The 14065-nt window shown below is 46.8% G+C and overlaps 1 protein-coding gene across 1 annotated transcript; it reads left to right on the top strand.

Moving 5' to 3' along the window:
* Positions 1–5325: 5325 nt before the first annotated feature.
* TCF21 (transcription factor 21) lies at positions 5326–8105 on the top strand. The gene is made up of 2 exons (XM_058802525.1): positions 5326–5895; positions 7478–8105. The coding sequence occupies exons 1-2, from the start codon at positions 5446–5448 to the stop codon at positions 7565–7567; spliced, it is 540 nt and encodes a 179-aa protein (XP_058658508.1). The 5' UTR covers positions 5326–5445; the 3' UTR covers positions 7568–8105.
* Positions 8106–14065: the final 5960 nt, after the last annotated feature.

Here is a 14065-nt window from a genome sequence, read left to right as displayed (position 1 = left end):
AGCCTGGGCTGAGCTCTCATGTCAAGGATTAGCTGTCTTGTTTCTGCTTCAGTAACTTCTTTATCTTCTGTATCTTATATATTTCTGGTGTACACAGGTTCTAAATCACAGAAAGACATTGCTTCACACAGCAGCAGACCCAAAGCTCTCACCACAGATCTGGAATAGGAGGGAGATGTGAGTCACACCAAGATTTGATGAATTGATGATTAGGATTTGTCTTAACTCCTGATTAAGACACTGACCTTGTTGTAGGTATCTCTCTTAGACATTAGGATATTTAATCATGGCTTTGCTTCTGTAGAGGCAGTTTTTGCTGTTCTTGTTCATAGATGCTGGTTTACCCTGTGAGGAGTCCTGCTGATTTTTGTGGAGCCACTCAAGGGAAAGATACAGGGTGGCATAAGGCTGGGAGGCAAAAGTCATCCAGTTATTACATGTACAGGTACTCCCTGTGGTAAACAAAAGCACAGCTTACATTTGTCACAGATTTTGTCATCAATGTGACAAAAAAAGATTTAAACATTAAATCTGGAATTAGGTATTTTGAGTTTCGCAAGGTGTTTTTTCAATATCCACTGAAGAAATTTTTCTTAAACTCCACTTCCCAGAGTTTCAATGGGTTTGTGATATTTCAAGGTTTAAAAAAAATCACATTAAATGGAATTATGGCTCCAGCATAATTTTCTCCATAAATTTTCTTGGAACTAAAGCTTTTTCCCTTTTAAATTTTCTAATCAATAAGACTGAAACTTTTCCACTCTAGGTATTCACAAGATCTTCTGTTTAAAATGAACATAGAAGGAAATATTTTTGGGTTGGGTTTTTTTCCTCACAATGAACTATTCTAGAAAAGACTTTCTCAAGAAGCTCTGAGACTGGGATTTCTTGGGGAGGGACAGTGATGCTGATGTTGCATACAAATATATGACATCACCTTGGGCCAGTTCTTCTAGACATCCTTTTTACTCTCTTGGCAACAACATTACTTTTTTCCTTGCGTATTTCTTTATTTTATTTTTCACAATGTCTTTTACTTTTCAAATTAAATTGTGACCAGAAACATATACATAGCACTGGAAATGAAATGTGAAAGGATTTCAGACCCTTCTCACAAGCTATTCCACTGTTACAAACAATTTTGATCAATTTCCCTAGCACAGTCCATACTCTACAATATCTTATATTATTAATACTAGTAGTGTTAGTTATTTGTATATATTATATTATGGCATTATTTCACTTAACGTATGTTAAAGTATGCTTCTAAAATCCTTTTACCATTTCACTTGGTTTCTGAGTGAGATCAAGAGTAACCAGGAGAAATCTCAGTGCAACCAGGTTTTCTTTTTAGAGCAGCAACTTAAAAACACTAATGCAATTGTACTTTTCTTACTGATTATTCTCAAACCTGACTGAACACAATTCATGATCAGCTGGCTGCTTGTGGGTGACTTCCTTGGTTATTCTCCAAATAATACATCAGTATTGTACTTGGGCAAATAATTTCAAAACCAGCAACTGATTATGTTTTCCTCAGCTCCAGGTGAACCGAGTTTGTTCTTGGGTGACTGCTTAATAGGTAGTGAAATTATGCTGCCTTGATAAACGACACAGAAAATCAGAAAATAAACCAAGCTGTGTCATGCAAAACTATTAAATACTTGCAGAAAGCTTGGCCTCAAGTCCCAAAGCTGTTCTTAAATTACCATGTTACTCCTGCACAAGAAAGGGAAGACTGGAGGCATAAAAAGTGGGACTTCCTTTCTAGAGGGAAATTTGTAACCTGCCATAGACCAGCAAAAGCCTGTGTGAGATGTGTCCCTCATCTGACACCCATCAGACCAGGCATCCTGAATCTTTGTCCCCAGCAACCCCAGCATGTTCTAAATGGCCTGTCTGAGTGGGTCTAGTACTTAGGAGTAAGAGGGATGCATGGTCCTGCATAACCAGAGCGCTGCAGAGGATAAAGTAATCTGCAGGGTAAATCCTGTAGATTACAGATTTGCACTGAGGTTCCTCATGCCAGCATTTCAACTTCCTTCTTAAAACATGAATGAAGACACAAATGCACTGGAAAGGCCAAAAGGACTTTAGCTCCATCTGTCTTTCCCAGCCAGTTACTAACCCAGTGGCCAGGTTAGTAGTCTGTAGTCGCAGCCATCTAACTGGAGAAGCAAGGGATTCCACCATTCCACCATGGCTGCAGCCCCCCCAGTTTTACCCTTCCCACAGGGCTGGGTTGGTTTCCACCCTGCCAGCCCCTATTCCAGGTCAGGTGATGTTCAGGAAGTCAGGAGGACTGGGCTAAAGGTGAGGGAAAAGGATTGAAGTGGAGTCAGATTAGGGGTACAAGGCCCGGGCTTGCCAGGTGAGACATAAGAAGCAGGAGGGCTGGAAAAGCACAGGTTCAAGTCATGTAACAAACAAATAAGGAAGCAGATTAGAAGATATGTTGTTTTTTTAAGCCTGCCCATGCTGCCCCCCCTTGGAGAGGGAATAATGGGTAAATGTGTTAAGAGTGTATAATAGTTTGTATGCATAAAGAACTCAAAGTATATTATACTATATGTATAACATACACATATATGTATAACATGTATGTGAGTATACATCACATACATGCAGTAATCTCTACAAAATTAATACAAAAAATGTGCCCTCTGTCTCTTCAAATGTGTGTGGCCTTTATTAGGTCAATTTTAACGACCCTGAGTATTTAAAAATATTAAGAAGTAAAATCTACAAATGTGTGAAAATTCTAAAGGCTCATGGCACACATGTATGCATATCTTGATATTCAGAATGCATATGTAGCAGCATACTAAAGGCATTTTTAAAGAGCCAGTTCGTTTCTTCTGCTTTTTACAACAAAAGTTGAGAAAGTACTAAAAAAAAAATGGAAAGACTATAAGTATATATTGTTTTAGTTGTTTTGTCTTCTGGGAATTTCTGATGCTGGAAATTTTCCCTCTCTGGTCACTCATGCTTAGATACACAAGCAACTTCAACTTGGTTTTCTGTCATCCTTGCTCCAGTAAGAGTCTTAGCTCAATTGTGACATCAATCACTTGGACTATAAATCTCTGCAATGGATATGGCCATTTAAATCTCCACCTGCACAAACAACAATCAGGCCTAGAAAATAAGGAGACTCATAAATCTCCACACTGGTGATTATTGATATTTTGGATTTGCAACAGCAATGTTATTAAAAAAACAAAAAAGTAATTCATTAATTAGGACTGATATGCTGACAATCTATTCAATTTAGTTTATATACAGAGAAAACACAAACAAGGCACAGTTAACACAACATGAATTTAGAAATTACTGAATTCCCAAGAGCCCAGGGCTTGGAGATATGATATCTTAATGTACTTATCCTATTGTGAGGGGGAAGGTGTTATCTTCCAGACAAATGATAAAAAGGTGTTTTTTCTTCTGGCTTTCATGAGCCAAGGAAGAAAGATGGATCAAGAGATAGGCAAGACTTCCTTGCTGGCTATCAAAAATGACACTCGGTCTCCTACTGAAAATGTAATTTGCAGACAGTACACAGCACTGGGCAGACATACCAGCTTGGCCCTCCACAGTTTTTGTTGGGTTTTTTAGTGCATTCAGAAAACCCTACGTGATGCTTACACAGATCAGCAAGAAACTTTTCCTGTGGCTCCAGTGACTTTGGATTAACTGTGAAGCCACTGGTGACATCTGAGGCTGCACATTTTTTCCTGGAGCTATGTGAATCCTCAGATAAGCAGCTGAATAAGTGACATTTCTCCTGCAATAAAAGCAGTCCCTGTGTGCAGTTCTTTAGTCCCTTGTGTTCAAAGCCCAGACTGCAGGGCAACCTGTGGGGTTTCAGAAAGTGTGTGAGCAGGGAAGAAGCAACAGGAGCAAGTTCCTGATTCATTGGCCTCTTTGGGCTCCAAATGTGGATTTAGGAGACTAGTTTACATGGAGGGGAAAAAGTGATAGCACAAAGTTAACTGCTTTCAAAAGCCTGCTCTGCTGAGGCTGAACACACAATGCATAAGTTTGTAACAGCAGCATAAGTGTATTAGTTCAAACTACACAGCAACCCACTCACCCACGTGTGGCAAAATCACTGGGAATGTTTGGCTTCAGGGGTTGCAGAGCCCGGCCTAATGCCCTCAGTCCCACAGGAGGGCCTTATCCCTTATCTTGCTTCTTCATTCAGGCAACACCCCTGACTTTTGAGCATGCATGAATCAGCAGACAAAACACTCCCCGGGTATGGAGGAATGAACCGCTGACATTGCTCTGCACACCAAGTAAAGGTTTCTGTTCTGTGGGAACTCTACCATCCAATAAACCCCCCCTCACCCCGTTTCCTTCATTTCATGCACACCCTTGCCACCCTAGCCACAGCCACAAAGACCCTCCCCAGCAGAACAACACGCTCCCTCGGCTCAGTGGGGCTCACACAGTGCTGGGATCTTGGCCACTTGGCACACCTGTGGGCCAGGAAGCCTCCGCCACATTCACAGCTGGGAGGACTCACAGACCGACAGGGACCGGGACTTGTCGGACGTCACCCCGGAAGGCTGGAAGAAGTCAGATCCTCCTGCCTCCAGCCCCTGGGCTGTGACGGCAAGGTCCACGCTGCTGGCCAGGCAGCGGAGCACTCCCTTCCTGGAATATGCAACTGGCTGGACAGGATGCGTTCGCAAATATAATCATCCACAAATCTCCCCCAGATTAGGTTACAGGACAGCATTTCGACGGCACGCATTACAAAGGAAGGTTTGGCTGGTGGATCTGTTGCTCTCTCTGCTCATGACCCATTTTGGCTTTCATCAAGAATCGTGACACCAGCTGCCTGGGTCATCTGGGAGGCAGAGAGGGGGAGAGCAACCCTGGGCTGTAAAGGGAAGTGGGGAAGGAAAAGGGAAGGAGGAGAAGGAGAAGGAGGAGGAGGAAGGGGGAGGATAGAAAGACAGAGCACAGGGAGAGAGAGTAAGTTGTTTTAGTCCAGTTGTGAAGATTTGAATCCCAGTTCCGAGCTCTCGGCAAAGGCTTGCTGGGATACTTCATTCCCCGTCCTGTGCAAAGTTCTGTGATTGGGGATGTGGTGTGCTCAGTGGGCAGGGCCCCTCCCCTGGGCTGGATCCGCCTCTCCTATCCCCCAGATAAATTACTAGTGTCCTCACTAAATTCCTCGGCTTTCTCTCTCCCTCTCTCTCTCCCTCTCTCACACAAACTCACTCCCTCCCTCAAACACAGGCAAAGCAGGGTTGGGGGGCGGGAGGGCGGGGATCCTCTCTGGACTGGTATTGTGCCTTAGTCTTGGGCGGGGAGGGAAGGGGAGGAAAATACTGGAGCCCCTTCTCTCCTACGCCGCCTTGAAATAGATTTGAGGAGCTGCCCTTCTTCCCCCCCTCCCCCCTTTCCTGCTGGCCGTTTGGCATCTTCCAGACCATGTCCACTGGGTCCCTCAGTGATGTGGAAGATCTGCAGGAGGTGGAGATGCTGGAGTGCGATGGCCTGAAAATGGATACTAACAAAGAGTTTGGGGCGTCCACCGAGAGCAACGAGGAGGGATCCAATGGCGAGAATGGCTCCCCTCAGAAGGGGAGAGGGGCCTCGGGCAAGAGGAAAAAAGCTCCCCCCAAGAAGAGCCCTTTAAATGGAGTGAGCCAGGAGGGAAAGCAGGTACAGAGAAATGCTGCCAACGCCAGGGAGAGGGCGAGGATGAGGGTCCTTAGCAAAGCCTTCTCCAGGCTTAAGACCACCCTACCCTGGGTGCCCCCAGACACCAAACTTTCCAAACTGGACACCTTGAGGCTGGCCTCCAGCTACATTGCTCACCTGAGGCAGATCCTGGCCAATGACAAGTATGAGAACGGCTACATCCACCCAGTCAACTTGGTAAGTCAGAGTCCGCCGAGTATGGGCACTCCGTGCGTGTGCATGGGGAGAGGTGGGCAAGCAGCTGGCATGGGGCATGTGCGGGGACAAAACTTTGCTGCGCTTCTCACAGAGAGCCTGGTGCCGCTGGGATGGAAAGCGGTACTGTACAGGGGGACAGGCTGCCTGCTGCCCTGTGCCCTGAGCACCAAGCTTCCCAGGCCCCCTCTGCTGCTCCTAGCAATCCCTTCCCAGAGACAGGCAGCCACGCTGACCACCAATAAGCAGGGGCAGGCTTTACACTTTACTGCCCCAGAAATGATTGAGAAACCACAGAGGCTTTCTACCTGCAAGTGGGCAGGTACAGGAATTTGGGTAGAAAAGGGTGTGCTTGAGGAAGGACGCAGGATTTATTCATATCCTGTGTCTCTACGCCAGTGTTTCCTGACACAATACTGTCCCCAAGCCCTAGCTTTTTAAAGACATTACTCTTGGGGTTCTGTGCTCAACCGCTCAGGTTTGCTGAGTTCAGGAAATTTTTCCTATACCTGTAAACTGGCACAGGAGAAATAAATACCAAGGCAGACTCCCCAGAGGAGGTGTCTGCCCCAGGCACACTCCACAATGCCTCTCCCTGGGCTGTGTGGTGTCCCCCCTGCTGCTCCCACCACATAAAGTTTTCCTGAGCAGCCCTGGATCTCCCGACCATACCCGGCCACCAGAAATATCCAGTGTCCAGCTCTAAAAATATATACAAAGTGTGTAAACCAGGGGTAAGCAAGATCTGCCTGGGCTCTTTTTAGACATACAGCCTTTACACTTCCCACATGTGCAGACCCTGACCCATAAATGGATCACAGAGGGGAGCTGGGGGACGTTTCACTGAGGTCAGGCTCTGCCTTTTGAGCTCTGGACTCTGGGGGAAATTACATTACCCGCTGTGTCAGCTGCTAAGGGCCTGGGAGATGATTTTCGATTAAAAACAAAATCCTCAGCACAACAACATAGGAAAAAAAAATAAAACCAAACCAGCACCCAGTATAGATATAACCTCCCTCCTCTTCCGCACCCCACAGAGGCACACCAAAACATGCTCCCCGAGACGTGGGAGGCCAGGGAGAGCGGCCGGGGCCCCAAGAGCTCCTGCGCCCGGGGTAGCGCGGCGGGGCGTGAGGAGGCTCTTGCGGGCCGGAGCCCCCACGCCGCTCTCGACCAAAGGCGAGGGTGCCCGCGGCGATTATGCCCGCGGCGATTATGCCGGGGTCATGCCAATGTGCGGGAGCCAGGCTGCTCCTTTCTCCCTCCCTTCTGCCGCGTATCAGACGGGCTTCGCCGCCCCGAGGACGCCCGGTGGGGAACGCCGGGGCTGTGAGGCAAAGCGGCATCAGCCGCCGGGGAAAGGCAAAAGGGTCCTTGCCGGCGCCAGCGGCTACTGCCCCGACCTGAGCCCCGCTGAGCGCTGCCCGAAGTGGACTCAGGTGGGGAACGCCGGGCTCGGTCTCCCCGGACGCTCCCGAGCCGGACCCGCTGGCGATATGAGCGTTGCAATGTGCATTTCTCCATGAGTAACCCCCTTCCCACTCGTGTCTTTTCCTGGCTACAGACTTGGCCTTTTATGGTAGCCGGCAAACCCGAGAGTGACCTGAAAGAAGTGGTGAACACAAACCGCTTGTGCGGCCCGACGGCATCCTGAGCCCCGCGGCCGGGCCAGCAGCGTCCGTCCCGGCGCGGCCGTGCAGCGGGCGGCGGGGCGAGCAGGGACCCGCCGCTGTCCCGGGCCCCGGGCAGAGCCACGGGGAGAGCCGCTCTCCCGGCGCAGAGGAGACCAAACATGCCCTAGCAAAGACTCCATCCACCCCGAGAGATCCTGACTCTATTTAACTTTATTAAATGCGTGTACAGTCGAGTGTCCTGCAACCACAGCCTTGCTGGTTCAAGAGCTACTAGAGAAAAGACAGAGATCAAACAAAACCTACCCCGCGTGTATCTTTTGTCTGAGACCTGTGAAATATGTAGATGCCTAGAAAAACTGACTTTGACAGTCATCTCTATGAACTAATTCACCCTAAAGATATATAGATATATTTTCTTCAAGCAGATTCTGCTCTATTTCTGTGAATAAACCTCCCTTTCTACTGAACACGGAGCGGTGTTAAGTGTTCGTTTGAGACTCTCGGGCTCGGCGGGGGAAGGACTGAGCCTCCGCCGGCTCCGCCGCTCCACGAAGTGGCCGCGCTGCGGGGATCCCGCCTCTCCGCCCCGGCCACAGGAGGTCTGCTTCCCCGGAGATAAGGACCTGGAGCACACCCTGGGGGAGGGGGAGACTGGGTCCGCAGCTCGCCGCGGGAGCCCGGCCCGGCTCCGCAGCCCGGCGCCCGGGCGCTGCGGGAGCCGCCCCCGCCGCTGCGGCCGCTCCGCTCCGCGGGGACAGGAACGGGGAGCTATTGATGAAGTACAGTCGGTCCTCAGCGCCGGGAATTTTTAACTTAAACATCTCCTCTCTATCGATCAGCGCACCCGTGGGAGATGAGGCTGAGATAAACAGGAGTGCGGGGCGCTCCCCCTGCACCGGCAGCGGCCGCCGGCAGCTGATGCGCCAGATCCCACCGCGCTGTTTAATGTTTCAGGGTTATGACCGCACTGTTTACAAGATGTCTTCGGTTATTTATAGTGTTATTATTAGCACAGGGGCTTTAAATTTCCGCCTCACTTGCTCTTTCAATACCAACCCTCGGCTCCGTTTGATACCTGGGTACTTTCTTGCCGAAAGCAGTAGAGGGGCGGCAGGGGCTGCAGGGCCGTCCCCCGGACCAAGCCCTCCGTCCCCGCTGGTTGCGGGGGGCGGCAGGGCCCGGGGAGCGGTCACAGGCAGCGAGGGGGCCACAGACCCTCCCGGGGGCTCCCTCCCCTGGGTATCCCCCGCAGGCCGGTGTTGAGCTGCCTCGGGCGTCCGTGCAGCCTGGATTGTGTTAATTCTCATCCCCCACTTTCCCCCGAGATAACTGGACGAGGTGGCGCGTCCTCCAGGCGACCCAAATTCACCAGTCGGGTTCATGCGTGGGCTAGGTTAGCTTTAATTAAAGCAACTCGCTGTGAACCGAGGGCTGTGCAAACATCTCAGCCCTCATTATGAAAAGGGCCAGGACATGCTGTATCATCCTAATGGTTGTGGAAGGGAGAGCTGTTTAATTTCACTTTTGTGCAGCTTTATCCCCTTGCCATACAATTAAGAGCAGACCTCTCTTAGTGCCAGGCCTAACCGTGCACAACCTCACTGTTGTGGACAGGACTGAGCCAGGTGAGATGAGCGCTTACACACAGGGCCTTGACCGACTTTGTGGCCACACACAGATCCTGAACAGCCGCAGCTTCTGCTCAGGAGATGAGCAACGTTGGTAACCACGGCTGAACAGGCTGATTTGCTGATTTCTTTGCCACAGGCACTGGGAAATTCAGTGGGAATTGCTGGTTTATTAAAGGGAGACAGAATAGAGCCCCCAGCCTCACGCTGAGTGCAGGTGACTGATAGAACAAACGCACATTTTAACCTCTAAATTGACTCACTGAACCATTGGATTTAACCACTCAAAATTTCAACTTAAGTCCATGCTAACTAATGCCTGGTCAAGACTCATAGCAAGGTGCTGATTTCCTTCTAAAAAGCAGAAATTGATACGCATCTGAGCTATGCAAAAAATTGAATTAAATTCTGAATATTCTAACACACGCTTCTTTACCACCCTGTCTTGCAATTCTTGCTAACTGCACTCAGCACCTTCCCAGCTAATTAACCACGCGCAGTGTTCATTCGCCACCTGAAATACAACACTGAAGAAAGGGAAGGGAGGAATATAATGGCACCCCGTGAAAAGTGAGGAACACAGCTGCAACCATATGCCAAAAGCTGCAGAAACAGTAAGTGCTGAAGATGCTTACTGTATACACTATACCAGCAGCAGACACCGCTGTTTCTCGTACTGCTGTTCGCTTTATCTAGCAGTCTACACTGCAACTGTCTTGGGGACTAAACTATTCCTTGAGCATCCTGCACCTTCCTCAGCCCTTGCCTCTGAGCAGCAGTTCAGCAACAAGGAAACAAAAAGCAACAAGAAATGAACAAATGCAACCAGCGGTACACAGAAAGGTAAATAATGACTTTGCTCTGACTGTAAAATAATTAGTGGCTTTATCTCTATCTCTTTATCTTTATTTTGAAGACAATGAACATATTTTCCAGAGGCATTTAGGTGGCTGGGAACTCCTGGTCTGCTGACCTCTTGTGTTAAGGGCACAGACACAACAGTGATGGCACAGTGCTGGCAGCTGGCTTCAACAGCCCAAGTTTCTTAGATGAATTAAGAGTTCTACTATGCACTTCAAGAGAACAATGAATGAAATTATTCTACCCTGCTGCTGAGTGCAATTTTACCGCAAAATATTTGCAAACAGAAAATGTATGTTTAGTCTGACTGAAGCAATTTACACTTTTGAAAGGAACTCGCAAATGTGCTAATGAAAAGAGGGAACTGGTTTAAATATTGATGTCAATGATTTAAAGAAAATATTTTGTTTGCTTTCTTGCTTTTCTGTACAAAGTGATGCATTTTATTATTTACTGAAATATACTTATACCCCTTTTTCATGTGGAAAAAAAGTTGACTTGGTTTATCTTTTTGTATCTACAGGGATGTAGATGCAGCTGTGTGAGTGTCTGTATACATTCCCTCCTAGTAATGTTTGAACTCATTGCCTGATTTCAGCTAGATTTGACAGAGGTCTCAAAGATAACTAAGTTACTATAATTTTTAATATTTCTGTGTGTGTGTGAAAACAGACAGCTGAGTAAAGAAAAAGTCTATAAATTTTGCAACTGCAAGAAGGGTTTCAGCATGAGCTCAGCCTTTACTGGATACAAAAACATATATAGAGCAGAGTATCAGCTGTAGAAGAAGCTCCAAATGCTGCTTCAGTCACAGGATACAAGTTCATAGAAAACTTGCTTATGGACTTAAATGTTTTAAGATAAGAACTCTATAAAAGCCGCTTAGTTCCATTTGATTTTAATACTAGTATTTGTTTGTTTGTTTGTTTGTTTCTTTGTAAAGAAACCAGTTTCAACCCAGCTACATTTTTCAATTCAGCTAGAGACTAGCAAATCCTTTATTTGTAGTGCTGGCTCAGTGCTCAGGATCCGGGGTTTGGTACTGACATTGTGCTCCTTTGCAGAAACTTTCACAGTCTGTAAAGTCTTACAGAAAATACCTTTGAGGCTTATCTTACTCTCTCACTGGGATGGAAATCTGCCAGCCTGAAGCATCGGCATAGCGAGAAACCCACTCTGCAGACACCTGCAAAATGCTATGCTGCTCTGGGCTGTGACGGGGCAGCGAGGCCACGGTGCTGGTCATGCCCTCAAACGTCAAGGTGCACAAGGAGAACATGTGTGAGATAGCCTATTCTTTAAAGGGACTCCAAGGTCAAAATTCCCAGCCTGCCTCAGAAAATAAAAGGCACAGAAAATCTTTGTGGTCTCTTCTGTAGGGAAGATGGTTTGAATCCTGGACATAATGATAAGATCACAAGCACAGTTTTGCTTGACGTATTTGTAACCCCTCAGTTGCGTATGCCTGAAAAAAACTTGCCCCCTTTTAAAAAATCATATATATTTTTCAAAAGGCAATTTTTGCCAAAACCCTCTTGTCATTTACTTTCATTATAATTTGTAGTAAAAAAAAAATTAAATATTCAAAAAATATTTGCTAATTGCAGGTTATAAACTTTCTAAAAGAGAACAAAACTTACACATATCTGGTGTACAAGTGGGGTACAATCTGATAAAATTGATGGATATTTTAATTTTTGTCTGGATATCTGAATGCAGATTAGCACTCACAGTCTCCCAAAAGGGACAGGATTACAAAGAAAATTCAATTACATTGACACAAATTTTTATTTCAATGAAATTGAAATTTGTAGCAGCAAACAAGCAAGCATTCTGTAATTGCCATGTATAAATACACCTGGAAAATCCTCCATACATAGAATTTCTCCCAACAGTCAGATTCAAATTGTTTGTGTTCATTTCTGGCCCATGTAGTGCTGACTATTCCCATATTAAGGCTGCACTACCAAATGCAGGCCCATAGGGTAAATACCATCTTGTGCTCACTATTCAGCCACAGATTGTTTCATGCTCTTCAGCCCAGCATAGCTCAATGGAGGGGAAGTGGCAGAACCAGTAATAATGGCACTTTTCTGTCACTAGGGCTGCAGAGCTAATGATGACTTGGGGAATTTCTACAATTCTGAGATGCCATAGGTCTGACTAAAAGTTATGCTCCAAGAAGGATGGGGAAAATCCATGTGTTACCTTTGGGAGGACTGTTGCCAGCAGACTGCGAAAACCAGCAAAGCTCTGCAAGTAACCGGTTTCACTTCAGACACTGGTGTCTCCGAGTGTAAAACTGACTGTGAGTAGGTCCAGGCAGGAAAGTCGTCCTGTTTCCCAAGTGCGGCACGGACATACCCTAGGGTCACAACAGTCCAGGGATGACGCATTTTCTTGCCTTAGGGTTTTGCCCTTAAACTGAAACTTGTAAACAGATGAAACGTGTTTTTAAGCCAACGCGCATGCGTGCACTCAGTTACACCATCCTCAAAGCCTCCTTGTGAGGAAAAAAAAAGATCATAACAAAAGCAAGAAAATAAAAACCAGTGCAAATCCTTCCTTCACTTTAAATTTTAAGAGGTCCTTCTCTTTGAGCAAAGAAAAAACCCCAATCCTTATTTAGACCTCAGGCTGTTGTGTAAACTATTAGACCATAACCAACTGTAAATATAGATTATCTACAGTCTTGAGTTTTCTCTTGGTTGTTTACAAATTGTTTAAGAAACAAGGATCAGAAACACTAGGGAAAGAAAGCAAGGGTATAGCTACACAGCCAGGAAACACGAAGAAAGGGAGAAAAATGCATAGAATAATTCCTCTTCCTCTGATCACTACAGCTCAGTCCTTGCAGCACGATGGGTTCAGGAAGGGAGGAACTATCAGCAGCTCCATCACAGACGGGTGGAGCCAGACCACCGGGGAGATGGAAACCAGGAGGCTGAGAGCTGCAGCTGCCTTTTCTTGGGAGGAACATCTGTGAAAGCCTGCACAGCAGCAGCAGGGGAGGAGGAGTGGGCACAGGCAGAGAGCGTTCCCAGGGATGTGCTCACACAGATAACTGTCCCTGGATGGTTTCCCAGGCTGCTGCAGCAGTACTTCCCTCCCCTGTCAGGGAAGAGGCAAAGACCATGGTGTGGGACAAGCAATCGAAGTGTCAGCACGGCCTCTTGCTGCAGCATCCTGTTTCCTGTGATGCTTTTTGATGGCCGAGGTGACCAGAATGGGAACAGCTCTTCCTCGCTGATAACATGTCTTTTTCTTACATAGGGACTTTTACACTCCTGGCATCTCAGAGTGCATACACAAAGTACACAGAAGACAAGAGTCATCTTGCAACATTTGGCTGTCCCCTTATGACCAAATGATTTTCTACAGGAGGCTGCTGCTATCGTTATAGAGATGGGAAGAAAAAGAGATGACAAATGACTGGCTGAAGGCTCACACTGAAGTTTGGAATAGACTTGCACCAGCTTTTCTGGTGCACAAACCTGTGGGCTGTTCTCCTAGGCACACTGAAATCAGCAGGAATGTTTGCACTTTGAACTCAGTACAAAGATAGGAATCAGTAAGGTGTGGGGAGTGAACTTCTCAGGCTGGATATCTATATCACTTACTAGAATAGATAAACCAGGCAATGGACCATGCTCTGCCTCCGTCAGTGCTGTGCCGGGGGACACATCCACGCAGACCTGGGTTTTATTCTACTCACCAAAGGTTAAGAACAGTCTCTGGCATATGCTACCCTAATACCATGCTTGGATACTTTCTGGGAAAAAGTCAGACAGGCCAAAGGTATAGCAAGGACCTTGCTAAAACCCAAGCACAAAGAAAGATAAGCCTCAGCCTTGTTTTATTTATCAGTGTCACTGCAGCCTTAGAAACTACAGTAATTGAGATACTTGATGCCTTTGTCTCACCTCAGTCTCATGCTCTTCTCACTTGTTTTCTAGATCAAACTGCTTTCTTCTTTTATGGGCCAAAAATTCTTTGTGGGGACCCTCTTTGCTATTTGTATCTCAAAAC

The sequence above is a fragment of the Ammospiza caudacuta genome, chromosome 3 (genome assembly GCF_027887145.1).
Source record: "Ammospiza caudacuta isolate bAmmCau1 chromosome 3, bAmmCau1.pri, whole genome shotgun sequence".
NCBI lineage: Eukaryota > Metazoa > Chordata > Aves > Passeriformes > Passerellidae > Ammospiza > Ammospiza caudacuta.
This window is presented reverse-complemented; position numbering and strand designations above follow the sequence as displayed.

What these genes read in the sequence shown, in the direction of transcription:
- TCF21 (XM_058802525.1), top strand. Translation starts at nt 5,446, where the DNA reads ATGTCCACTGGGTCCCTCAGTGATGTGGAAGATCTGCAGGAGGTGGAG. An exon ending in ACATCCACCCAGTCAACTTG is followed by an intron (nt 5,896 to 7,477) that starts GTAAGTCAGAGT and finishes TCCTGGCTACAG; the next exon opens with ACTTGGCCTTTTATGGTAGC.